Below are 27,918 nucleotides of genomic sequence, written 5' to 3' on the forward strand. Positions count from 1 at the left end.
CGCCTCCCCCCGCGGCTCCCCCGGCCCCGCCGCACCGGCACCGGGCGCCATGGCAGGTGGGGGACGAGGCTCGGAGCCGCACGGCCTCCCCGGGAGCCGCCGCCGCCGCTGCAGGCCGGGCAGGGCCCAGCGAGCCGGGCCGGGGCCGGGGCCGGGAGGCGGCGCTGCGGGGAGCCGGGGGCTGAGGGGACGCGGCCTGGGCTGGGGGCAGGGGGCAGGGCCGGCTCCTTCCCTTCCCTTCTCTGCCTTCCCTTCCCTTCCTGACCGCGGTCTCTTTCCCCGTAGGGGTGGCAGGCGGCGGCGGTAACGGTAACGACTTCCAGTGGTGCTTCTCGCAGGTGAAGGGGGCCATCGACGAGGACGTGGCGGAAGGTGAGGGGGCAGCGGGCCCGGCCGGGCCCCCCCAGGCCGTGACCGAGCCCTGGGGCACGGAGCGGGGCCCGAGGAGCCCGCAGCGCGCCAGGCCCCGCGGGTCTCGCTCCTGAGGCGCAGGGAGCGGGCGGCGCTGCCGGGGGTGCGCCATGGCGGGGGGGGGGGGGGGGGGGGTGAGGGCTGGGGGCAGGTTTCGTGCCCTGGTGGGGAGGCCACGAGCAGGGATGCTGAGCTAGGGGGCATGGGCGCGCCTCTGCACCATCTCTGAAACTTGCCAAGCCCATCGTGTGTGGGGTTGAGTACAAAAAAAGGGCTTTAGTGGTTGGGGGGCGTTTCTCTGTAGCATGTAGAAATGACACAAAGTTCCTAAATCCAAAGTGAAGACCCTTTCTCTCTGAATCTTCCGTGTTCAAACTGTTCAGGCTGGAGATACTGCATTCTGACTCTTGAATTCTGATTTTTGGGTAGGCCTGTGTGGAGCCAGGAGCTGGACTCGATGCTCCTTGTGGGTCCCTTCCACAGGTTATTCTGTGATACTGCTTAGAAAGGGCGGTGTGGAGTGAGCACAGAACATAATTCTGTGCTGCTCAGTAAGATTTTTACTGCGTTAATTACAAGTGCTGTATCTGCGGCGTTAAGTGAAATAACTAATGACTAGTGTGTGGTCCTCATGGGCTGTGTATTTTAGTTTTACTGGAAGCAGTAAATATTTTTTCTTACTGTCTGCTGCAGGGAAATAACATTGACAGTGTTTTCATTTTCATGCCACTTGTTTTGGCATTCCATTCAAAATAAGAGCTCTGGGAGGAACAGACATGAAAACTACTCAAGATCCTAGTACTCAGGCATGGCTGTTGTTTTCCTCCTTTTATTTTCTACTAAGTGTGTTTTGCGCCACGCACTCTTGTTTTGAAGTGCCCAGAATTCTTTTGAAAATACATTTAAGTAGCCTTCGTGAATTTCCCAAATAGTCTTTTTTTCTCAGTTTCTCTCACTGTGGAACTAAACTGCAGTTCTCCATGAGTAAGATGTGCTTCTGTGAGCACGTTACTTCCCTGTCAGCAGCTGAGCAACAAGAATTTGTGTAGTGCTGGAAAGCTTTCAGTTTTTGAAATACCAGAATGTCTTAAAGCCATTTAATTATTTAAGTGCATAGCAGGGCTGTTCAAGGAGGAACTTAGATTACTGATGAGCTGCATCACCAGGGCCGAGCTCTTCGTTAGAGGGGAAAGCTCTCTGTTCTGAGCCATGCTGAGAGGAAGCAGGGGTGATAGTGCTCCAACACTTCTGTCCTGGAATTGCCCACATGTACCTTATTAACACAACTCTTCCTGGAGTGGGGACTGCAGATTGTGTGTGACACTGTTACACGGAAGGAATTTTTTTTTTTTCCTGGGGCAATCAATGTAAGTAAGCATTTAGCCCCTGTTTTATACTGAATTGGTGCTAGTTTTGTTTTCCTACTAGAGTATGAGAACTGCTTACAGATTTTGTGATTCTGTCTATATTTTGATTTCTGCCTTTTTTTTCCTGTTAGTTTTTGCTTTGATATCAGACTTGAGTACAGAGTGAATGGTTTATTTGCTGGTAATTGTCTGAATTTGACTCTGCAGTATGCAGTAAGAATACTATTCTATGGCTAAATTTTTGTTCCCAGTTACGGAGATATTCATTCATCACCATTTTTCTAACATTTTTACCCAAGCCACATTTAAATGTAGTGGCTGTGCTGCTGCTGACCTGGGATAGCCTTGCTGCAAATACTGTGTACAGCCACTGAGTTCCATCTACGTTGTTGTGATTGGGAAAACTTGCCTTCTTGTAATGCTTTTTTTCTTCCCCATTTTGTGAAAAAAAATAGCTCTGTAAAAGAAATCTGAAATGATAACATGAAGTAGCTGTCAGCTGTATTAAATGCAGACGTTTTTGCTAAATGTTCCTAGGGACAGTTCATTCAGCAGTAGAAATTAAGGTGCCTGTTAGTCAGGCAATGTAACCAGAATCCCCCTTCCTTTTGAACTGCAGTTCCAGGATATGGTTTGTATTCGGCAGCTTTCTCAGCTGTACTGCTTTGTCACAACCCTGCTAATATTTTCGTTTGCCATAGTTAGATTTGCAACTGTCATCTCTATTCACAGGATTTTTTCGAAGTCATTAATATAGAAAATCGTTCTCTTTCTTTGTTTTCTGTGTACGGAACCAGTTTCTTCAGTGAGTGATCTCTGAAACTTGCTCAGTGCTCTGCTCAAATAAACAGAACACCAGTGGTTGTAATGGCCAGATTGGCCATATAATAAGATCAGGAAAATACACCAGGATTTGAAATATCTATTTGTCTAAAGCAGGAAAGTTTAGTTGGATTGAAGGAGGAAGAGGAAGATTGGATTAAAAACAGATACTGAATTGAATAAATAGTATTGAGGATGGCAACAAGTTTAACCTTTTTTTTGGGGGGGGGGGGCGGGGAGTCGTAATCTAAACTTGTGTTGTAAGCTGGTTGTTACCAAAAAAAAAAAAAACAACCCATGGGATTATGAAAACTGATTGCCTGTGAAACTTTTTGTTCTTGGATTACCTTTTTTGGTAGAAATTGGCTTTCTAAATAAAGGCTTCAGGGTATTTCTGTGCTACCCAAGACCTAATTGTTTTTGTGATTTCAGTGTTTAATTTGTTTTGCTTGCTCAAAAAATACTAGATTTCTTTTTTCTTTTTTTCTAGCAAAATGTGAAACAGCTTATTTAAATAATATACAGATAGTCCCAGATTCCTTTGGGACACATGCACTGCATACAATCCATGACTGCTTCTGGATGTAATTAGCAGTGTGCATATAAATTATATATATATATGTAGGGGGTACTATAAATCTTCCTAATTGACTTGTGCTAGTGACCAGTTGGACACGCTTGGGAGGCGTTTCTGATCGTTGTCAGAACGTGAACCTGTATGCTGTGGAGATCCTGGGTTTCCCCTTACTGATGCTGGAATTTCTTTGGGTTTTGCTTCTAACTCCTCCCTCCCCCCTCAAAGCAGCCTGTATGGATTTTTGAATTGTGATGGACTGTTCCCTTCTGCAAATGCTGTTTTAATTCAGTATCGGTAAGGCATAGATTCCTGTTCCAGGTTTAAGCAGCTTTAATGTATGGCTACTCCACTGAGTATTGCTTTCTTCTCACAGCCTCATTAGCTGAAGACTTCATCTAAGTGTTGTATTTGAAGTTTTTCTGGAGGAGCTGAGCATAAAGCCAGGTCTTGCAAATAGATGGCATACCCGGTGACCTGCTGTAAGTGAGGAGAGTTCCTTAGAAGCTCCCTTTCATTAACTTGCAAGGTATTTCACAGGAGCAGGACTCCTCTTGTTCTTCAGGTGGAAAAAAAAAAGTTGTCATTGATGTTAAGAGTTGTCACTGGCTTACAAACATAACTTGTGCTGCTGTAGTGCATTCTCTGCTTGTTAAAGACTTTTTTTATCTGCATGTAGAGATCAAAGAAAAATACTGTTTTCTTTTTTCAATTCTCCAGTTAGTAAGTTTGATAGCGGGGTAAACTAAAGGATACCTTGTTATCATCAGTTCAACAAGGTGGTTACTTAGCACGGTGACAAGCCTAAGGAGAAGTAAATCCACTTCACAAGTGTGTGAGAATGCAGAATACAAGCAGAGAAGAAAATCCCGATCTGGTAAAAATATATTGGACTATAATCCTGCAATTTTTCTCAGGTCTGGAGACAAGTGCTTTAAAAACATGGTGTGTTTAGCTGTCTTTACAAATAAGTGACTTGAAAATCTTCAGGAGTAGAACTGGCTTATTTTTGTTGTTTTTAAAGCTGATTCTGGCATGATGGTGCCATTATATATGTGTGTGTATATACATGAAGGTATTCCAAAAGAGCTACAGCTAGTTGACATCTGGTTACAATTGCATGGAAGAAATGACAAAACTGGTTATTATCTTTCAAGATTTTCTTTTATGTAAGAACTGGAAAACAATGTGAGGGAGTTGTTATTAAGCCACATGGATTGTTCCCTTTCATCCTAAATAATTGCTTATACCTGAAGATGTTGCTTATTACTGGGAAGGGGCAGAAAGTCAGCTTTTAAGCTGTTTTTGTTTTGTCTGTTTTTTTGTTTGATTGGTTTTTGGTTCATTGTCCTTTCTTGAAAAAGGATTTTGCCATAAGCATAAGGTTTCACGGGCCCCTTCCCTTGCCGCACCCATCGCTGTTTTATGGTGGCACGCTGTGGTGTGCTCTTGCCTTGATCCCTTCGCAGCTTCACCACATCTTTGTTCCTAGAAGGACAGTGGAATAGGCTGAAGAGGCACCACTTGTTGCAGGGACCAAAGTTTTTGATAGTTTCCTTGATCTTTCCTGCGTTGTGCGCTGTACAGAGTGTTCTGTATAATGCACACAATTATGTTACATCGGCTTTGGGAAGTGCTCTGGTGTTCTTGTGGGCAGAAATAAATATTTTTGCAAACAGTTTTGACCAGAGCCCATGTTATATAGTGGCTTTCTGCTGGAGAAAGTCGTCTTAATATTTTAGGTAGACCACTTCTGTTCTTCCGTGGAACCCACAACCAAGAATTTATCTCCACCCTTCATTTCACAACAAGCTGTTCCCTAAAAACGGTCTTCTCAGATAGTGGGATTTAATAATAAGCACTCTTTTGAATTCCACTTCTATCAGCCAACAGTAGGAGCAGTGTGTTATGCCACTGGACAGTAAATTGCACTGTCTTACTGTGTGAGTAACCGTGGATGCAACAAGATGGTGTGAGCGAGAAATGCTGTGTTAGTGAGCTTTTGGAAGCTTCTAGTTCTTTCTCTGCTCCCATAATCGTTAGATCGTGGCTTCTCACAGCGAGGAAGCCCAGATGTACAAGGGAACAAGATACTGTTTGCCCTTGTGTTGTATGAACACATCGGGGCAGCCGCGTGCCCTGTGAGCGCAGTGGAGATGGGTTCGGTGTGGCTCCAAGGACCTGCAGCATCGCTGCGCTTGGTTCCGCTGGGAAGCTGCAGACTTGTGTAATGAAGGGGGTTGCACTGACTGTCCTCGCTGAGCTGCGGGGTGTTTAGTCACTTTAAAATAGGTTTAACGTGCTGCTTGGGGGTGCTGGGCGGCCTGGCCTTTGGCACGGGCCTTGGGAGCAGGGTGCCAGCTCACCTTGCTGCTTTCCTACCTGCTTGCTCGCCCCTCGTGGGCCCGGGGCCTTCGCGAGGCCTGGCCGCAGGACCCAGTGCTGGCAGCCGCTCGAGGGAAGGGCTCGTGTTTGTGCACTGCCTTCAGCCACAGCGCTGGCTCCAGCCAGCCTCTGCTGCTGCTGCTCCGAGTGCCCCGCGCTGCGCTGCCCGCTGAGCGCCTCGCGTGCCCTCCCCGAGCCCTTGGCTGACCTCTGACCTATTCAGGGATTTCCAGTAGTGCAAAAAGCAGACTTGTTATGCACTGAGTTAAGTTCTGCTGGGTATGTAAAGGCAATTCAAGCCATTTTGCAAGGTGTTCGAGTATTAAAGGAGAAAAACCAACACGTTAGATCTGATGGATACTTGAAGTGGGCAGCACTTACAGCTAGAAGAAATTCAGTCTTTTAGGAGATGTTGGGCATTACAGTAACAGCATGCCAGCCTTAGGCCATCCTACCTGCAGGTAGTGTTAATCCTTGCCATTGCCTGTTGTGGCAGGTGCAGTACGCAGAATCTGCGTTCGGCCAGAAGCAGATGAGCAAAAAGAGCAGGAAGGAGAAGGAGGGGAGTTGTTGAGGACTGGCAGGGAGTGCCAGAGCTGGTGACCAGAGTCCCGCAGTAACTGAACTTGTGCTGGCATTGCCTGCCCCGACAAGTAGGCAGTGGGAGGAGGGCCCGCTGGCAGCTCTGTGCCTTTGCCTGCTGTGGTGCTGCAGGGAACCTGGGGTGAGGAGCTGCTAAACCGTGGGGCAGCTCCCTGCGCCCCACCCCAGAGCCCTTCTGGTGCAGACAGACACTGTGTGACACCGAGCGGGGGGTTCTCTTGCAGTAAATGCAAATCAAGTAACAAGCACTCGGAGGGCACTGTGTATCTGTCACTTCTGCAGCTCAGATGCATTTTTTTTTTAAACACTTATTAACAGTTTAACAGGCATTAGGCTTCGAATTTATTCATTTTCTTTGATTACTTTTTGCCCTCTAATGTGACTCTGGGTATATTTTTTCCTTTGCTAATCTTACTGGTTCTTTTTACGTTCTTGCATGACATTCTCTCTCATTGGGAGCAGCCCAGCAGAGAGGGGCTGGGGGTTCTGCTGGACAAAAAGCTCGACATAACCCAGCAGTGCGTGCTGGCAGCCCCGCAAGCCAGCTGTACCCTGGGCTGCAACAAAGCAGGTGTGCCTATAGGGATGTCCCCCTCTGCTCTGCCCCGTGAGCCCCACCATCCAGCTCCGGGCCCCCAGCCCCAGGAGGACACGGAGCTGTTGGAGGACACAGAGCAGAGGAGGACATGAGGATGCTCGGAGGGCTGCAGCCCCTCTGCTGTGGGGACAGGCTGAGGGAGCCGGGGGTGTTTGGCCTGGAGAAGGCTCCAGGAGACCTTGTAGTGGCCTTCCTGTACATAAAGGGACCTCTGAAAAAGCTGGAGAGAGGCTTTTCACATGGGCAGATGGGGACAGGACAAGGGGGAACAGTTTAAAACTAAAAGAGGGTAGGTTTAGGTTAGGTGTTGGAAAGAAATTCTTCCCCGTGAGGGCGGCGAGGCCCTGCCCCAGGAGCTGTGGGTGCCCCATCCCTGGCAGTGCACAAGGTCGGGCTGGGGGCTTTGGGCAGCCTGGGGGCAGGGGGTGACCGGGTGGGCTGTACGGTCCCTGCCAACCCGAACCTTTTGGTGATTGTTTGATTCTTCCTGTGTTTGCTCTGCAGCGTTGGCTCTTTGCCGTTCCTGCCTGGGCCCTGGCCACATTTCTCAGCAGTTGTGCCGTGAGGCCGTGTGTTGGCATCGCCTCTTGCAGAGGAGGTTTCTGCTCATTGTGCTGGCAGGTCTTACGGTTCAGCACAGCATCACAGGGACGTCCCAGCTTCTGCTTTCCAAGTTGATTTCGGAGCACGCAGCCTGTAGTTACCCCCCACGTGCTCCCTTTCACTGCCACCAACAGCAGGTGATCGTGCAGTGTCTCCAGGACCTTCCTTCGGCTGTGGAACAAAACGCGCCCTAGAATCACAGGGTACGGGGTAGGGGAAGGTGTGTGATCTTGACTGCAAGCACAGAAGTGTTCTTTCTATGTTTAGTTTGCTCTGTTAATCTCCTTTACGGGCTGTGCCAGCTCTCTGGCTGTGGGCCAGGTCCAGTCACTTCCTCTCAAAGCTTGAGCCTTTCCAGAGAGCCTCATGGTCCTCAAAAACTGCTGCTTGTTTGGATCCCCAGGACAGACCTCGGACTGAGGTGTTGTATATTAAAATGGTTTTCAGGGAGAGGGGCAGGAGGCAGGTGGGCCAGTATGTGTGTCTGTAGTGCCTGAGCTAGGCGTGCAGCTGTTTACTTACATTGCCCAAAATGTAATGGGCAAGGTCCCTCAGAATGTGAAGTGTCCTTCTTTTTAGGTAACGTTTGAAAATGGGGGCTGTTCTGCTGCCTTGTCCATTAAGTGGGATTTCACCAGAAGTGTTGGAATAGCTCTCAGGGAGGAGAGAAGCTGATGCTGCTCGTGTCCAGCAGCCGGCACTAAGCAGCGTGCAGCCGTACGGCCTGCCAGGAGAGCTGCGCTCTGTGGGGTTCTTCAGGCTTCAGCAGGAGTGGCCAGCTTAGAAAGGAAGAGTTCGTGGTAGCTAATTTTAGACATCTATTTTAGATGCCTAAGCAGAGAGCCGAGGCGTTGATACCGGTGTCAGGAATACCCAGCGGGAGCCCTTTGTGGGATCAGCCTGTAGGCCCCAGCTTGCTGTGCTGTCCTCGGGGCTGTAACACCAGCCGGTCTCTGTCATCCCCGCTTTCACCCCGGCACAGCCAGCCCAGGGTACCGCAGGGCTGACACTGGAGAGCTTCACCGGGCTCAGGGCAGGGGCTGGGATACGGGGAAGGCAATATCCAGCAGTGCTGCTGACAGGCAGCAGGGCGGGGAGGGGAGGGGATTGTCCCCCGCTGCTCTGCCCTCCTGATGCCCCACCTGCAGCCCTGCGTCCCGCCCTGGGCCCCCAGCACCAGGAGGATGTGGGGCTGTTAGAGTGGGGCCAGGGGAGGGCCGTGAGGATGCTCAGAGGGCTGGAGCACCTCTCCTGGGAAGACAGGCTGAGAGAGCTGGGGCTGTTCGGCCTGGAGAAGGCTTCAGGGAGACCTCATTGCAGCTGTTCAATAATTAAAGAGGGCTTATGAAAAAGGTGGGGAGCGACTCTTTGATCAATCAGGTAATGACAGGACAAGGGGGAATGGGTTTAAACTAAAAGAAGGGAGATTTAGATTAGAGGTTAGGAGGGAATTCTTTGCTCAGAGGGGGGTGAGGCACTGGCACAGGCTGCCCAGAGAAGCTGTGGCTGCCCCGTCCCTGGAGGTGTTCAGGACCAGGCTGGATGGGGCCCTGAGCAGCCTGGCCTAGGGGGAGGTGTCCCTGCCCATGGCAGGGGGCAGAACTGGGAGATCTGTAAGGTCCCTTCCAACCCCAGCCTTTTTATGACCTAGAGCATTTAATACGAAGTTATGAAATTGGTGTTAAGGCTTACAGGACGGGCTCCTGAGTCACTGGGAATGCTTTCCACCACGTTATTACAGAGATGGATGTTTTTAGCCTTCCAGCATGTTTGGAGGTCACTGCCTACCCACGGAAGCACTCAGTGCTTTTACATTTGAGGAGTGGACAGAATCAGTCTGGTTGCCAGCACCTTTCACCCAACGCTCCTTTTAATGCACCAGCTTTGGAAACAACTGGGAGTTTCCTGCTCTGCGTGCAGGCCATAACCAAGTTAGAACTTCTTTCCAAAAGTGAAACTAAACATTAATTTTTCATGGCTGTAAGGAAATCTTGCCAGACACGCATCTTACTGTAAATCCGCAGGTCTTGCTGCTCTCCTTGCCTTACAGGAGTCAGGCTCCCCTGGCTGCTTGCAGAGCGCCTCAGCCACGGGGAGCAAAGCTGGAGGGAAGGAGGCCGGGCACACCTCTGCTTCCAAAATATAATCACAAGGGTGCCTTGTGTAGGAGAAGAGTGTGTTAGGATGCTGTACCTGAGGCAGTACCGTGCTTTCCGAAGCGTTTGTGTGTTTTATCGTGAATTACATTGGTAGTAGGAAGAAAAGGCTGAAATATTCTGCCAGGAAGTAGGCTGGTGCTTGTGCACAGAAAAAGGTACGATGTAAAATAAAAAACCTTCAGAAGCTTCAAAGTGTGATGATTAAGAGCCTGCAAAGGCTTGCTTTGTTTTATCTAAAATTTTTGAGCCATCTTCAAAATGCAAAGCAAATGTAGGTGGGTAATATCACTGAGCTGAACAGAGTGATCGCTTTCAAATGGATTTTGTGGTTTATCCATAGTTTCATAACTGTTTTCTTCTATACACTTTGGAATAATGCTGAGAATCCTGATGGAATTTGGGGATTGGGGTTAAACATGTTTCAGTTAAACAGTCCTATAGGGAAAAGTGGGTTTGATTCATACTTCAAAAAAATTACAGTGCTGTTTAAGCAACAGAAAGTTAATTCTTCATAAATTCAGTTTTTCTTGATAACCTACAAACTTTCATCAAGTATCTTCTATTTTTTTCCTGAAGCGCACTGTCCACGTACCTGTTTCCATCTGGCATATTTGTAGTAGATTCTAACGTAGTGTTTCAAGGATGATTTGAAATTTTAGTGTGAATTTTCCAATTAATTAAGAAGACATTTCACAATGGCACGGTCATTTTATCTATACATCTTGTTTACCCTCTTCTCCCTGTCCTTTTATGTAACAATGTGGAATTCCAGCAGTGTCTGTGTATTAGTGTGTTTCCACAGGGCTTAAGGTGAGGGAACTGAAGATCATGCTTGGATAGGGAACACTGCTGGTAAATAATAGCTGGCAGACTAGTTTTGTTGACTTTTCATGCCCATTAAAGCAAAAAAAGGTGCACAAGGTATTTTGAGCAAATCATGTGGGTAGATACTTTGTGTACCTGGGAGAAGTTATCAGTATCATTTCCTGAAACTAACTAGGAAAGTGTTTTCCTTGACGTTGAAATAATTGCCTGTGTTAAGGAGTGATTTGTTTCTGGTAGGACAGCTTACTCAGCTCTCAGGATAAAAACGACCTGTGCTAGAATGACTCTTAAGATTTTGTGGTAGTGGAATATTCGTTTTGTTACTGGTAAAACTTTGTAATTCAAGGGTTACCCTAATGTTAAGTAGAGTGCTGAAAATGTCCTGAATTTATTCTATCAAATCCCTTTACTTTGGATTGCTTATTTCAGCTGTTCGTATCTTTCCTTAGCTTTCCTTAGTCTATTTCCTCTTGAAATGCTTTTTTTTCCTGTGCATTACTGATTGATCCTAGGCTGTAGGACTTCTCTTAATCCTAGCACTGCTGTCAGTCTTGTAGTAGAGTTTAATTCAGATTACGTTTCCAGCTCGCTCAGTGCACACTAGCGTTGTCGGTTTCAGTGCAAAATTCTTTATGTGATGGTATTTGGTAATTGTAACTAGAAAACCCCTCAGCCAGCCAACCGTTTGTAATAACTTATTCATATGTTTGCTCAATTTAGACATGTATTGGGTACCAAACAAACGTATAATTGTGGGAATAATTAACGTGGATCGGTATAAAGGCTGATAGTGATATTAAGCACATACACAAAGGGTTTGTGTGTGTGTGTTCTGGTTCTGTTTACGCTGAATTTCAGTTCTTGTACGTTTTTCCCCACGATTTTCATGCAGGAAGAATAAGTTGGCCTTCAAACAGTGGCACAATTCCCACATACATGTGCTCTGCAGGTTGCTGTGAGAGGCCTTGATTAAATTTGTTTTCATTCTCAAGGCAGAAGACAGTTTTCCTTCACCTTCCAAAGAGAGGAGCAGAGATGGCACTTGGGTGGGAATGGGCAGGTTTTGTGTGACTCCTGAAACTTGTCATTTAACCCGGAGGTGTGATGAAGAGAAGTGCGTGTAAAATGGCACAGCTGTGCCCAGTGTGCAGGTACAGCTTTGACAGCCTCGAGGTGCACCAGGGGAGGTTTCAACTGGGCAGTGGGCAGCATTTCTTCACAGAGGGGGCGATCAAGCGCTGGGGGGGCTGCTCAGGAGGGTGGAGGAGTCCTGAGGATCTCTTAATAAAATCTGAAATATCAGTTTTCTCAAGATATCACTCATGAGACTTCCTAATCATTTTCCTGATAAAAGGGGGGGGGGGGGGGATTATTCAAAGGAGCTTAAAGTTGGCACATCAAAATCAATCCAGGAAAGTAGTTTTCAGGTAGTCTCTAATTGCAAACTCTGAGACTAATTGACATCAGATGCTTCAAATCTTTTTTTCCTACCTGCCTAATGTAATGAAAGTTGACATGGCTAACAAGCACCAGTACAGTTAAAAGTTCACTGACCTGTTTAAGGTGAGTAGCGTTTTGTTGCTGTACCATATGCCTGAAGTCTGTGACAGATCTGTAGGTCCTTACCTATCCTCCCCCTTATTTAGAGATTGTTAATGGCAATTACTTCTTTATTACCACCTCCACAGATTGTGGCATGTAGTGGTGAATAAATACTGGTTGTTTTTTCAAGGTGTAAGTCCAAGAGAGCTTAAGTCAGTCTGCACGGGAGGTCCTGCAGCCTCTTACTTGGCTCTCCTGTCCTTCAGCTGCCGCCACCCTTGCCTCGTTCGGTGTAGCAATGCTGATGCTTCTGCGTGGAGGTGCTTGACGGAGCTCGACTAGCAGAAATTCTTTTTTTTTTTTTTTCTTTTTATTTGGCCAGTTCAGCTTCCTGAACTAATTACCTAAATAGTTAGCTCAGGGGAAAGGCAGGCGTGCACGTTGCACTGATGGGTGTGAGCTGCACTTCTGCTCCAAGGTGATGCTGCAAACGAAGCGCTTCTGGCACGGCTCCTGCTCCTGGAGGCGCTGGGCAGGCGTTACTGCCCGCGTGGGTCAGTGGTCGCTGGTGGCAGGTAGAATGGGTAGCTTGGTTCTTAAAACAGCGTGCCTTCTCCTTGGTGACCAAAGGCTTTCAAGCTTCAGAAATGGCGAAATCACAGAATGGTTTAAATCGGAAATAAATAAATTCTGATGGGCTTTGAAACAAGTTAATTTCTGGATGTTAATGATGTAAATCAAGTAGTTGGGCTGTTGCATTAATGTGAATTGTAATTTTGTTTTGTGTTCAAGTCTTGAAACATCTTGATTTGCTTTCCACATTACAGCGCTATTTTATTTCTGTTCTGTTTACAGCTGATATTATTTCAACAGTTGAATTTAATTACTCTGGTGATCTTCTTGCAACAGGAGACAAAGGTGGCAGAGTGGTTATATTTCAAAGGGAACAAGAGGTCAGTGACTTGAAAAACAAAAGTGCTGTTACTCCGCTGCTCTTGTGTTGCACAGTCTCACTTCATCTGCTCGTGCTGTGAAGTTTAAATGGTTGGGTGGTTTTCTCAGAAGATGATGTTAGCCGTATTTATAAATAACTGCCTTGTGCTGAATTTGGTAATGTAGCTTGCTGGTGGTTTCACCCCCTCACAGCTTTCAAAAAAACCCTCACAAAATACAGTGGGTTCGTTATGTGTACCTATTATGCTCAGTCTCATAAGTGTAGAATTGCTTTTGAGGTTTCTCCTAAACTTTACACTTAGGTGGATGTAAGACACATTCTAATGTTTTTGAAAACAATGCAAAAGAACTGATTTATAAAAGAGGACACGTGTTAAGCTGCAACGGACAACAGAGTAAGACGGTCCAAAACTTGAAGAATTAAATATCTGATGTGCTTTAGGATCCTATGAATCAAAAGCAGTGGTAACAGCTTCATCTCCAGGAACACTTGGATGTTTTGGTTCAGAGGGTACGAAGACTTCCCCCTCCGGTAGTTCAGCAGATTTTCAGATGGCTCTGCCCAACGCTGTCAGTTGGGAGATGATGCTATGCTGTATCCTGCCCGTTCAGTAATGCAGACACATTGCCAAGCCTTTTACATCCAAAGTATTGGAAAAAATACACTAAATGCTGATTTACTGATCAAGTCTTTTGCTGAAAAACAGTTTCCATGCCTTTTTGTGTCTGAGAGAAATGTGGAGTTTTCTTTTACATTCAACATTCCACATGACAATTCCTTTTTCTCCCCCAGCACCAAAGAGCATGTATGTCCTTCCCCTTGAAGAACTGATGAGAATTTGAACCTTTTCCTGGTTTAGAAATACCAAAATTGATTGTGGAATTGTGATTCAGCTTGTTTGTGCATGAAGTGCACTGCTCTGTAGGTGCTATGCTTTTTTCCCAGCAGAATCTCCCTTTCACTGTGTGGTTTGACTGATGCTCGTTAAGGACTAGCCATCCAATATTTTGCATTTCATCCTCGCTCTGACGCTACTTACAGAACATCTCACCAAAGCTGGTTTATCAGTTTTACTCTGAGGATTTTGAGAGGCAGTGAAATGAAAATGCCATTGCTGGAAAAGCTGCTGAAATGTTACACAGCTACACCTAGACAGCAACTGCTCATTTATCATTTAGCCTGCTGTGTAGACGTAACTAAGGCACAGAGACCAAGGTCAAAAGGATCCACCTGCTGAGGATCTCTGACTTCCTTGACGCTTGTTCAGGGTGGAGCTATTATTGGTTGGCTCTCAGCTGTTTGTGCTCAGTGCTGTAACTCAAAACTCAGCTGTCATGTCTTTTCCTCGTAGTATTAAAAAAAAATAAGTCACGCTCCTCACACAGCAATATTCAAATGTCTTCTGGGAGCACGTGTGGACTGTAGGGAAGAGGTGGGCATTAGAGTCCTTTCTCTTGTCATCTACAAAACTGTGGAATTGCTGAAGAGGAGGAAGAGAAATCTAAAATAAGTACATAATGCTAGAAACATGATAAAATCTTACACTTATTTTAAACAGTGTAATTCTTGGGCTATAACTTTGGATAGTTATAAAATTTTACATACGCTTTATTTTTGGAAGGCCGGCTGAAATGCTGGGCTCCCTGCCCTGAGCTCATAGGGCATTATTTCAGTTCCAAGCAGCTGTTTGTTCCAACCAAATACACGAGTAAAGAGTGAGACCTCTGCCAAGACAGCTTGCACAAAACATAGGTGGTTAGGTAAGGAATGGAGAGAACTACACAGAATAGTGTAGTTGAGAGGATCCCATCTAAAATGATGAAAAGTGAAGTGACAGAGAGCAAAGTAATGTAAAGTCTCAGACTTAACTAAAATTCCATGCTTCTGAGAGATTGCAGGGAAAAAAAAAAAAACTCTACAAAACCTTATCAGAGTTGCAAAGTCAAGCATGGAAATACAAGTGTCAGAACAAAGGTTGCCTGTGCAGCCTCAGGTTGGCATAGCAGGCTTTAATTACGTGAGTCACTACTATTTTTTCCCCAGTAACGCACCGTCAATCAATGTGCAAGATGGGCTTTTCCTGGGCAGCTGATTTTCTTGCCTGCCTTTGGCAATAAGCGACTTGCTTCTTCTCAAGTGTGATTTCCGATTGTGCTTTGGGGAGTTTGTTTTTGCAGGCGTTCAGGGCACTGCAGCTCTGCAAGCGGAGCTGGTCTCTGAACGTGAGTCACTATCTAATATTAAATTATTTGAAGAGCCCAATAACATTTTCTTCAAATGCGATACTGCAGGTCCGCAGGTACTTGCAACTTTGATCTCTGTTCCTTGGTGCCACAAAAGCCAAATAAGAATAACGCAAAGCTGTCTTCTGGTGCTGTGAGGAGCAAAACAAGTTTTTAGTGCACTTGTAATAGTCTTTGGAGTGTTACAACAAACACTACAGAAAGCCTGAGATGAAAACGTGGTAATTCCAGCCTTCAGATTTTCACAATGAAAAAGGTTGTCAGAGCTTAATTATGAGCCTTGATGGCAATTCTGGATACAGCATGGTTTAAAATGAGTAGGAAAGGAGCTAGATCTAATGCTCATATGACTTTGTGCCCTCATGGTTTTATAAAACATTCAATTGCACCATGTCCTCTGTCCTTTAACACTTACTTGCTAGTCTGCAAACCCTGTATAATGTCATATCGTGATGAGCAGAGGAATGAGCTTTGGAAAGGAAGGAAAGGAGATAGGTGAAGTGTAGAAACTGATCCCATGGATCCCATGGAGTTGGTGGTTTAGGATTTAGGACATAGCTGATTTCTCTGCCCCGGTTGGGTTGTACGTCCTGGGGGGCAGCAGAGTAACCCAGAGCTCTTCCACATGAACCCGGGAACTCCTCTGCAGACAGCTCCCCTCTTTGAAGTGCTTTGATACAAGTAGACAAATAGTTGCATACAAAGAGTTACTTTTGAAAAGGAAGTCTGCACACATTGTATTGATGTTAAACTCTGGGAAATGTGTCAAATTCAGCAAGACCTATTGTGAAAAGTTTACTTTCTAATTGACCATTTCTAGGTGTTACTTTGTATGTACAATTTCTAATGACCCAGGTAACATCAGCTTCAAGAAATATTATGTTTCTTTGCAGAATAAAAGCCGTCCTCTTTCTAGGGGAGAATATAATGTTTACAGTACCTTTCAGAGTCATGAACCTGAGTTTGACTACTTGAAAAGTCTAGAAATTGAGGAAAAAATAAATAAAATTAGGTGGTTACCACAACAGAATGCTGCTCATTTCCTGCTGTCTACAAATGGTAAGAACATTTTATTTTTGCAAAAAAAGACCTTCCTGTATGTCATTTGAATATTATCTCATCGATTACGCACTTGTGGGGTTTTTCTGGAGTGTTTTGGGGTTGTTTGTTTCTTCCTTAATTACACGGTGTCTGTTTTGATTGTAATACCTTGTAAATTACTGACTTAGGAACTTAGTAGTAACGAAGTAGCACCAGCACGGGCATGGTCACAGAGCTACGCTCTGTGGGTGTGCTGGCCACGTCCTCAATTTACATGTCCCGGTGCTCTGCTGTTCAGTATGCGTTCAGTGTCAGTGTGTTGCCAGTGTGCTGAACTGTAGCACAAGGCTGACATTAACTTAACTTGATCATCCCAATTTTGAAATTGAATTTTTTGTGATCCCAGATGAATTTAGAATAAAAGCATTTGAAATTGAAACTCTGTGGTTACAGTGCTCTTCTGATGCTAAAACACTGTGTGTGTTTTGAAGAGCTTATGGATTAAAAGACAACAGTCACTCTAGGAGCATATTTGTACCATTTTTTCATTCAGATTATTTTCTTTAATTTCTCCCCTTAACATCTTAGCAGTTACATGTATTGCTGAAGCAGTCGGTGCTGGGACTATAGCGCTGTTTCATTGTGATGCATCTTGGAGCAAGTTGTAACTGTAAATGCAGAACTGTGCATGAAAAAAACTTGCCTTTGACAGAGGGATGCGCTTGTTCCTAGCAGCTTGGTTCACCTTTTACCTTGTTCCTAGATGCTCTTTTGTAAGTGCTGATGCGTGTTCTGTTAAACCAAACTTCAGAAGCAGGAGTGACTTCTGGCTGCTGGACTTGGATCAAAACAGATGAATTTAATTTCAAAGTCCAGCTAAACTCAAGGCAGTCTCTAAAGTGTGTCACCTTACATACATTAAATATCTGTAGTTGTCCGAGGAGGAGAGGTTTGTTTCCAGTTAGCTGAGGCTCTCACTCTGTGTACTCCCTTTCTGCATTTGGACAAACTGCCCCCGGTAGGAGCCGGGAAGTACGTGCCTTTGGACGTGGGATCCTAAAGCAGTGCAGCAAACCTCCTCAGTTCCTGCCTCTGCCTGACTCTGCTCTCCCCTTAAGGGAGTTACTTTAATTCAAGCTCTTCTCTTTTTGTTGTTTTTGTTTTCTCTCCCTAGCATTTGTCGATTTAAAATAAGTTAGATAGTAGTGGGCTCGCTGCTGAATGTTGGTGAGCAGCATGTGAAACTTCCCTTGCAAAGGATCATTTTGGTGAATGGTAGGCATTGTGCTCTATCAGTCAGACAGAAATTTGTGTTTTATCCAAAGTAAATGTTATATTACAATAAAAATGAAATCTACTTAATTTTTTCTTCCCTTAAATGATATTTTTATGCATTTCCCATCCGCACCCTCCAAGTGTATATTTTCTATTTATTTTTAATGTAATAATTCTGCTTAACTATATAGCTGAAGGCAAAATTCTTCATGTTTGTCTAGGGAAGGTTGTATTTCATATTATGTAGTTGTGGGATCCTTTCTGTTGCAAGCAGTAGAAACCTGGATAGACGAATAACACACTCTGCTCACCCCATCAGTTGGGGAATTTATTTTTGAATTGAATTCATTCTCAAGGATGTGAATTTTTGTTGGTTTTAGATAAAACTATTAAATTATGGAAAATAAGTGAAAGGGATAAAAGAGCCGAAGGTTATAATTTAAAAGATGAAGATGGAAGACTTAGGGATCCTTTCAGAATCACAGCACTACGGGTATGTTTCTGCTCTTTAAATATCTTTTTGCATGTTCTTCTTTACCTTTGTTCAGAGTTGTCAACTGAAATGTGTAGATTAGAAATGGTGCTTTGGTCGGGGTAACTGATAGCCTTTTTATTTTTTTTAAAAAAGGCACTTGGTTTTATATAGAAATAGATATATTTCTAAAATCATAAAATAAGGTTCCTTTGGAAAACTTGAGACAAATTTCAAAACTAAGATACTAACTTCTCAATAGTTGTTTGTTTTGGTTTGTTTTTTTTGTTTTTTTTTTTTTTTTCTTGGAACACCTTATATTTTAAATGGATAGGAAATTTTAAACTTTTAACAATCAAAATTAAGTATTGTCTTAGAGGTGTTTTTGTTAGAGGCCAGCCCCTGGGCATTCAGGAAACCTGATGTATATGTACTTGTGGAACCTTGTTATTTCTCCATCTTCATAGTGATGTTACGGTAGGGTTAGTGCTGCAGACTTGGAACCTTTTAAAGCATGAGCACAAAACCAAAGCAGTCATTTGGGGGTAGGGGATTTTTGATGGATTTTATTTTTGTTGCTGTTGCTATAAATAGGAATTGAACTAAAGCTCTCACTCCTTCTAAAGCTGTTGTCACTCCTGACACTTGCAGGAACTATGCTGTTGTGGTTTTGTGGTTTTGTTTCGTTGATGTTGCTGCTGATGTTTGGATTGTTTTTTCTTCTCTTGCCTTGCTTCAATTGAGTATCGAAGCTTTAGGTATACATTAGCGTAATGCCTTGTGCTGGGAAAGGTTACCGCTTCTGGGAGGGAGCTTTCTACTTAGTGTAGGAGCCGAGAGCTGACTGAGTGCTCCAAATACAATACCTAAAACCAGGGACACAAGTCATACAATGGAAGTAGGTGGGGATAAAATTTGGGCTTCTCCAACCTTGCCATTCTGTAGGAGTAGACAACATATTAGGGAACATGGAAAGTCCAGAATACGGCCAGAACAGTTCAGCTGGATACTGGCCGATACTCACTGCACCGCTCAATGAGCATGATGGCATCTTTGTCAAACACTGTAAGGTTTTTAGGAATCATCAGGCTGAATTGGGGGGGGCAACAAAAAGCAAGAACTGCTTTCTTAGAAGTTAGTCTTCAAATTTTGCTGCCTTCTGGGAAAGGAAGGTTGGGCTGAGCTGCAAACCCTGCCAGGCACATCATTGTACAAGGAGTGACGGAATGAACTAAGTGTGAGAAAAGATTGGCAGAAGGGGGAGGAAAAACTGACAGTTACCCTCATATGTTAAAAATATCAAGTTTTAGAGATCTAGAGCATACGTAGCTTGGCCTCTTATGGGCACTGTCTCCATACTGCCTTACAGAAGTAGAACCCCAGTGGTTTGTAACGAAGCAGACTTTAGGAGAAGCAGCCCTGTGTGTGGAGGCCTTGTCACTTCCAGTACCATGCCTGGTGACTCACGTTAATGCATCTTCAGTTTCACAACTGACAGTTGTTGGAGCTAGGAACACTCATGGTCAGATAGGAAGATTGGCTAATAAGCAGTAATAGATTAATTTTAATAATGACCTTTTATACTGTAAACACTAAGATACAAACATGGTGAAAACAATTACAGAGCTCTTAGATTAATTTGTTTCTTGTTCAGGAAGACAAATTACCCTGAACAGCGTCATAACTTCTCGTGGTTAGGTGATGTAAGATAGTGTTCTGGTACACACAGTTCAACAGCACAGTATGGGAACATCCATGGACAGCATTAAACTCTTGACATGCTGGTCAGTGACAAGGCTGGGGAAGGAGCAAGAAGGAAGCTTAATCCTCCTGGCTGGGGTAAAGCTGTCACCCTCTTATCAGCGAGCTGTGGAAATGGAGCATTTACATCTCCCTGAAATCGTCCCGACTGTTCAGTGAACAAATCGGGGAGGTCCTTTGCAAACTTCCTAACAATTCCACCAGCACCCTCTAAGATACAGAGGTCGTTTTTAAGCACTTGTTTCCAATTAACATCATCTTGAAATACCATGATAAACATGTACAGTTTTCTGGGGGGTGAGGCACGAAGCTTCCTTGTTCGGCAGGTAACTTCTAAAGAAGGCAGCGACCGAGGCTTTGTGCAAGTGGTCTGCCAAGGCACCGTTCAAGGCCTGGTTTACTGCTCTTGCTCTGAGGATTTCCAAGGCAGTCAGAACTTGATCTATTTTTAGAAAACAGAAAATCCAAATTTTTCTCTTAGTGTTTGCCATTAGATGAAGTGTGCTGCTGTGGATCTCATAGCTCGGGGGCTGCAGCTGTGCTCCGTAACTTAATGGGGGGAGGGGGATAATAAACTTTAATTCCTGTTGGAAAACTGTTGGGAGGGTGTCAGTAAGGCAAAACAGAAATAGGTGGGGTGAAATTAATGTCTTCTGAATCAGAAATCAGCTTTATGCCCAACTTGACCGTTCTCTTTCATGTTTCAGGTGCCAATATTGAAACCCATGGACCTAATGGTAGAAGCAAGTCCCAGAAGGATATTTGCAAATGCACATACTTATCACATAAACTCTATTTCAGTAAATAGTGATCATGAAACATACCTTTCTGCAGATGACCTAAGAATTAATCTATGGCACTTAGAAATCACAGATAGAAGTTTTAGTATCCTTTTTTTGGTCCTCTTTGAACACTAGGGTACGCGCAAGTTATGTATGTTTAACAGAATCACTTTAATTTTGTGAATTGGTGTTCAAATCTAGGGATTAAAATACAGGATTTAAAAATCTAGAGGCTTAATGCAGGGAAAGCAGGTGTATTAGGATGCTCTCGCTCAGTCTGAGTGCATGCAGTCTTTCAGTGAAAAAGTACCAGTAGAAATGTTGCAGATGGCTTGTTTTGGTTGTGGAGTTTGTACTTTAAGTACAAGTTGAAAGATTTGAAAAGTAGATCCTGTGTTACTGTAGATCTTTTCAAAGTTTAAGGTCTCTTAACTGTCTAAAATAACATTTCTCTTGGAGAAGACAATTTTTTTTTTTTTCCATATCAAATGGTATTGTCAACTGTAGAAAAAAATACAAATCTTTTTGCAAGCCTGTCTGTCCAGCGCTGTAATAGTATGTCCTCCTGAGGCAAGTCTGCAGTAAAAGAAAAGTTGCAGAAATACATATTAAAAGGATCATATATGCAAGTTATCTAAAGCTTTAGATAAGTAAGGAAACTATATTCAGCATTTATCTATTCAAAAAGTATCAGAAAAGGCCCATCTGGACACCCACCTGGGCAGCCTGCTGTAGGGAACCTGCTTTGGCAGGGGGGTTGGACCTGATGATCTCTGGAGGTCCCTTCCAACCCCTTCAATTCTGTGATTTGGTAATAAGTGTTAAAAAGGAAGTTTGGGAGGAATCTGAGATTTCTATCTGGGAGCTTAATCTCTGAGTTTCATCTTTGGTAGGTGCTGATGCGAGGGATTGGAGGCTAGCTTCTTTGTAAGAACAATCTTTTACCCCCTTTTTTTCTTTTTAACATTTTTTTAATGCAAATAAGAGTTTATAGCAAAAATACAAATTCTTGCCTCTTTCTGTGATTTTGTGGATAGAAGGGTCTTTTGTTTTGGAACAGATTCTTTATATACGTATCATCTTTCAACTTGTCTTCAGTTACCTCCAGCATCTCCTGAAGTACATTTTTAACAACGAGGTCTGGTGTTATGGCTCTTTTTTTTTAACCTTCTGTGGTCACTTTACTTGTGTAGATTGCTGATGGTGGAAATTAAAATCTTGCCTGGTTTCCTACACTATTTTCTACGTTTTTGTAGACAGCTACTTGAAAGCAATGATTCAAATGTGAGGTGTTACACACCTTTACCAAAACCTTCCCAGATATTGTAGATATTAAGCCTGCTAACATGGAGGAGCTGACAGAAGTGATCACCGCTGCAGAGTTCCACCCTCATCACTGTAACGTGTTTGTCTACAGCAGTAGCAAAGGAACTATTCGACTCTGTGACATGCGCTCTTCAGCCCTCTGTGACAGGCATTCAAAATGTAAGTCAGGATGCACCTGTGGTTTCTGGGTGTCTTGCTTTGTTCTCATGTAAGATAGAACGCATAGGTGTTCGCTTATAAATAAATATGCCAAGTTCTGCTTATTGGTAAAGAGCATACAAGGTAAGGAGTGGTAGTTTTGTAGAATGGAACATTTTAATTGTCTTGTTCTAGGCCATCAACAAGCAGAAGTGTAGCATGAGACAATTGACGATCTGACTCTGCTCCTGTTTACCCATTTATGCATCATAAACTGATGGGAACAAGTGCTTTTGGCACCAGTGAGACCTGTCTTCTGTCCAGACTCAGTCTTGGTGCTTCTCAAAGGTATCTGCTTATCAAATCCCAGTTCAGGGCAGTTTATTCACCTTTGTGCATTAGCAACTGGGCTGCGGCTGCTGCTGATCCGTTTAGTTTGTGACCATTTGCAGCTCCTAAGATAGAATATAGTCTTGAAAATGTGCACTGAGTTTGAAGTTAGTTTCCAGGGCTGAAAGATGAATGCTTCTTGGTCAGCTGAGCTATGTAAACTTAGGTAGGTGAGGAAAGCTTTTCTATTGAAACCAAAGGGAACACTGTCAGTGCTTTGCACGCAGCCTATTGTTTCTTTTTGCTACTGTAACAGCTACGGTTTATTGGCATTACTATTCCTGTGGGTTACCCTACCACACTGATACTTGCAGGTAAGATTTCTATAGTGAAGATCAGGATTTCTCCCTGGGAGAAGGGAAGTACTTCTGCAATGGGAAGTGTGGAGTGCTAAGCATTTCAGCTGTGTGACTTAGCACTGCATTAAATCACATACTAGCATTTTTTATTTTTTTTTTTAACTGTTCATTACTAAAACCCATCCTGTTAAAAGGGTCTATTCAAAAATGAAAAAAGTAATTCTGGATAGCTTTTGTCATGAAATACTGACTCCAGAGATTGACTTTCAATTTAAGCAATATTTCTTCCTGCTTTCTAAAACCATACTTTTCATGGCAAGTGTAGATGCTAATATTTCCTTTCAAGAGGTTGCATTGTACAACTTCTGTTCAGATCTAAATAAAAGTATGTCATACGGTAGTCTCAAAATATGTGGGTTGTGCATTAAGATCTTTTTTTGGATGCTGACAATTTCACCTGCTGTGGTTCAACTTAATTTGTAGATCAGTTGTAATGTTTTCACTGTACACATGCTGTGTTTTTTTTTTTAAAAACTTTTTTCTCTGATTCATCCCTTAAGACCTGTGAATTGTTTGCTGATGCTGTGCTCCAGCTGAGAATGCTGGAGATGGTTGTAAAATTGCTAGAATGTAACATTGTTTAAACACAGACTATTTTTAATAATTTAATGGCAACTTTTTTTTTTTAAAGAAACTAGTAACTTAACATTGTCAAAGTACTGGAGAATGTTGGAAGCTGTAGAATTTGATGTTGGTTTCATTGGTAATTGTCTTCTATCTACAGTTTTTGAAGAGCCTGAAGATCCTAGCAGCAGATCATTTTTTTCAGAAATAATCTCATCGATATCTGATGTAAAATTCAGTCACAGTGGTCGATACATGATGACAAGAGACTACCTTTCTGTTAAAGTCTGGGATCTCAATATGGAAAACAGGCCTGTAGAGACATATCAAGTATGAAGTTCAAGTTCTCTTAAATACCCTCTTTTCTTCTTTTTCTTTAAATCTCTCTAATATCAATTTAAATGTTTCAAAAAGGTTCATGAATATCTTCGAAGCAAGCTTTGTTCCCTGTATGAAAATGACTGCATTTTTGACAAATTTGAATGCTGCTGGAACGGTTCTGATAGGTAAGTAGTTTTGCTTTGTTTGTCTCTCAAGTTTAGGAATTTAATTTTGTCCCAAAACTCATGATATTTAGCTTTAAGGATGTAATTAGTTAAATTCAAATCATCTGGGGGAGGGGGTGTGTTTCGTGGTGTGTTGGTGGTGGTGGGTATTTGTTTTTGGTTTTTATGTTTGAAATCTTTTTTGGGGTAAAACAGAACCATTCTTCATCTTCCACCCTCCAGTTGAAGGAGCAGAATAAGTCTTTGTCAGTATGTTTCTAATCTGGATTCTTGTTGAAGCTTTATGTAGTCAACACTGGCCATTTCAAGCCATGGAAAGGTTACTCAGATTAGTTTTCAAAGGGTATACAAGAGCATGCACTCAGTATTTTCCACACTAAATCTTTGTTTTCTGTAGGCTAAAACAGATACTGATTTGTATCTGTTGTAAATCATGGAAATACTTGTCTCACCTGCAAGTTACAGAAGTATTATAACCAAATAGCAAAGCCACTCTACTGGCACAATTTGTGCGTGTGTCTTGTCACTAGCTACATATTAAAATGTTTTCAGAACCCCCGGGTAAGATAGTGGCAAATCTGGATCTTCTATCTGGATGCTTTTTGTTGGCTTGCCTATGTGGCTCATCCTTTATTTTTTTTGTAGGATTTTTATTATTTCTGAAATACCTAAAGCCATGACTTGTCCACCACCAAATGCTTTCAAGCTGTTAAACGAATAGGTACCAGTTTGGATCTGATAGTAACAGGATCATCCTGTGAAACAAGCTTTGGCCTAGTAATGGAGGACCAAAGATCTGCCACATAACTTAGGAGCGGAGTGATCAAGGAAGTCAAATGTGGCAAACTGTGTCCAGGAGTCAGTGGAGGAAGTAAAATCTACCCCCATTGCTATTGGAGTGATATTCGAGGTTGCATGTAATGCTAGATGCTGCTTAACAATTTTCTGCAGAAACAGTAATAGAGAAAACAGGTTATTGTCAACTCCAGGTTGCAAGTGGCTGTGAGTTACTGGGGGGAAAAATTATACTGTATCAGTGTACAAAAAAAAAAAATCTTCTTAGCAATATTTCCATTATCCATTATAAAATGCATAAAAAGAAGCTGTGTATGTTTTTCACTAAATTAAAATGGAAGGAAACTGACACTTATTTCAACTTTTTTCAAGTAACTCCAGTTAATCTCTAAAAAACAAAAATCAAAACAACATCATCTGATTATGACATAAAATAAGAACATGTGTTGCTTACCTCCCTTGGAAAAGTTTCTTTGGCTCTGCATTCCCCCGTACAATCTGCGAGATGTATGTTGTGTTAATAGTATCTCGTTCTGCTCCTAGTCTTTAATTCTTTAGTGCCGTGAAGACAACAAAAAAACTGTTCATTGGAAACAAGGTACATGAAAGTATTTTCAGACGCAGTTTTTTTTCCTGCCTTGTTCAAATGCAAATTTAGTACTTCATGGAAACCCTGAATTGTTCCTGAAGGGCTATATCAGATACTCAAGTGAAGGGTTTCTTTTGCTGCAACAGAACAATTTTTTGTAATGAATCCATTGGCATGTTCATGGTCAGCATGTGCAAAGGAAAGCACTTCTGTTTGTCATAGTCTGATGAAATGAAGTAGTTTACAGTTGCTTTGATTCCGCTATAACGTTTGGAGCAGCGGGATAAAGGGATGGAGTAGGAATAGGAAGGCTTGCTTTGCCCACATTAAGATGAACAAAGCCCAAGACTCTGCTGAGAGCCGGTCCCAGGAGGGATACCTGGGAGAATACCTGGAAGAGAAGTTCACAGAGTGGAAGCAGCACTAAATACCCAACAGAGTTGAGCAAGCATGCATCAGAGAGGAAGAGAGTGTAGTGCCAAATACCGGTTGTGAATTTGATTTGAGTCACCTTGCGGGTAAGAGATGGAAGAAAGGGATCGAATACCACTGCTGGAAGCCTACTGAGATTTCCTTTTTTCTGTTTCTCAACAGCGCTATCATGACTGGATCTTACAACAACTTCTTTAGAATGTTTGACCGAAACACACGGCGGGACATCACTCTAGAAGCGTCCAGGGAAAGTAGCAAACCTCGTGCCATCTTGAAACCCCGTAAAGTGTGTACAGGTGGTAAAAGAAAGAAAGATGAAATAAGTGTTGACAGTCTGGACTTCAACAAGAAGATTCTTCATACAGCATGGCATCCCATGGAGAACATCATTGCTGTAGCTGCCACCAATAATTTGTATATATTCCAGGACAAAATTAACTAAAGATGACTTACTTGAGGACAGAGTTGTCTTCTTGCATAGTTAAGCTCAGTTGTTATCTGTAAAAGAGAAGGCCTTGTTGTCCTACCAGTGAAGAACATTGATGCACTTACTTCCCTTTAGATAAAGGAGAGAATCTGGCCTTTTTTGAGTTCATGGTGTAGTTCTGCCTTCAGTGGGGGTGTGGAGTGTCAGTTGCAATTTTCTGAGAAAAACCCTCTAGAAGCAGAATTGATGGACAGTGCTCAATCAGGCCAAAACTCAAAACAAATGTATTTATTTAAGTCTGAGCCTTCCTTTCCAGTTTATAGACCAAAAATTTAACACCCAAGAAGAAAAATTGTCATAAAAATGTAATTTCTATCTCTTGCGCTCTTTCTCTGCTGTAATATTTGGGCCTTTCAAAACATATATTGTGCTTAATGCCTGTAAACATTCCTCCTCTGGCCTGTATCTAGGCTTAGGTGTTTTTACCTTTGAGCACTTAGGTAGGTCTTGAGTTGGGTTCATAGACAGGTTTCCATGAATATTTACTCACCAACTGTATCTATAACCACACCTTCTGGTGTAAACCACTTAATAAAATAACAAACTATAAAAAGTGTTTTTAAATCTGATGGTATGTATTCAGTTTTTTTATTTTTTTTATTGCATGTACTGGGATTGTGCAAAATAACCCAAAGTGGGCAGATTTGACAGTGTTTGTCCCAAACTATTAAATTTTGGCAGACTAATACAAACTTTTTTGTGTAGTAATTCAAATTCTAAATTTAGAGTTTCCATGAAAGTGTCGTTTAGTTTTAAGTTGCACAATTTTTTTTTCTTGTAAGATGCCATTTGTATAACGAGTAGGAGAAATGAAAAGGTTGGTATAGAGATGTCCACAGCCTTAACAGAAAATGACCACCTTGCACAGAAGGGAAAACAAAATGTGTAACAAATGTTCTTCTTTGGAGATAAAAAATAAATAAAGTTTATCTGATGCCTCTCAACGTTAGGTAGAGACATACCTTATGTGCATTATGTTTTTTTAACCTTTTTAGTACTTGTCAAGAAGATACACTTTTATTTTAAATATCTGGCATAATGTATTGTATTTCACATCGCCGTTCAAGCAAAAAGGTATCTTGATTATGCCAAGCAGTGACACAGCTTAATACTTAGCACATTCTGACTTTAACACCAAGATGTCAGAAAACACTGAGGCTACAAGCTGGTGTTACCTGCATTTGTTATAACCCTGTTCTTGCTAACTGTTTGTTTTTTTTTTTGTTTGTTTTTGTTTTCTTTTTAAGCCTTAGGTACTTTTTTTTTTTCCAAAGGGGCCTAAAATGCATCAACCTTCTCTTCACCCTAGGCTAGCATGAATGAGAAATTTTTCCTGAAGCTAATGCAGCACATTTTAGTACCATCAGGTATTTAAACATTACATTCTGTAAAATGTGCCTGCCAATTAGAAATTCTTTGAAGAATTAGATCCCTCGGGCTTCTGAAAGGAGATGCAGAAGTGTGGTTTACACTCCGTTTTTATTAAAATGAAGGTGTATTATGATTACTGAATCAGAACTGCATATGCAACAGTCAAATGTCTCTGTTCTTACCCTCTCAATTAATGTCCATAGAGTGCCACTCTTGTTCACAGTAAGCTAGTGAGTACAACTAACTTTGAGGTTCTACAAATAAAGTTTAAATTAAAACAAACAAACCCTTATACTGTATATTGGTTGTGACACTATTTGCAAATCTTGAAATGTGGAACTTCTGGGTCACTAAAGTGTTAGATTTGACCTTGTTCCTAAAATGCATAATAGAGCTAATACAATGGGATTGTACATACTTGTTCAATTATTTTGACCAAAAAGTTTAATAAATTTTAAATGTTTACCTGGATTTGCTCTGTGTATTTTGACAACTTTTTCTTCCACAACTTCTTCCTTTTGTGAGATAATTGGCCAAACTAAT

The 27,918-nt window shown here is 42.7% G+C and overlaps 1 protein-coding gene across 1 annotated transcript; it reads left to right on the top strand.

Moving 5' to 3' along the window:
• On the top strand, positions 1-27,846 carry PPP2R2D (protein phosphatase 2 regulatory subunit Bdelta). Its single transcript, XM_032191054.1, has 10 exons — positions 1-56; positions 286-372; positions 12,745-12,842; positions 15,981-16,146; positions 17,784-17,896; positions 20,344-20,521; positions 21,739-21,903; positions 23,356-23,525; positions 23,610-23,701; positions 25,680-27,846. The coding sequence occupies exons 1-10, from the start codon at positions 50-52 to the stop codon at positions 25,957-25,959; spliced, it is 1,356 nt and encodes a 451-aa protein (XP_032046945.1). The 5' UTR covers positions 1-49; the 3' UTR covers positions 25,960-27,846.
• The last annotated feature ends 72 nt before the right edge of the window (positions 27,847-27,918 follow it).

The sequence above is a fragment of the Aythya fuligula genome, chromosome 7, assembly GCF_009819795.1.
Source record: "Aythya fuligula isolate bAytFul2 chromosome 7, bAytFul2.pri, whole genome shotgun sequence".
NCBI lineage: Eukaryota > Metazoa > Chordata > Aves > Anseriformes > Anatidae > Aythya > Aythya fuligula.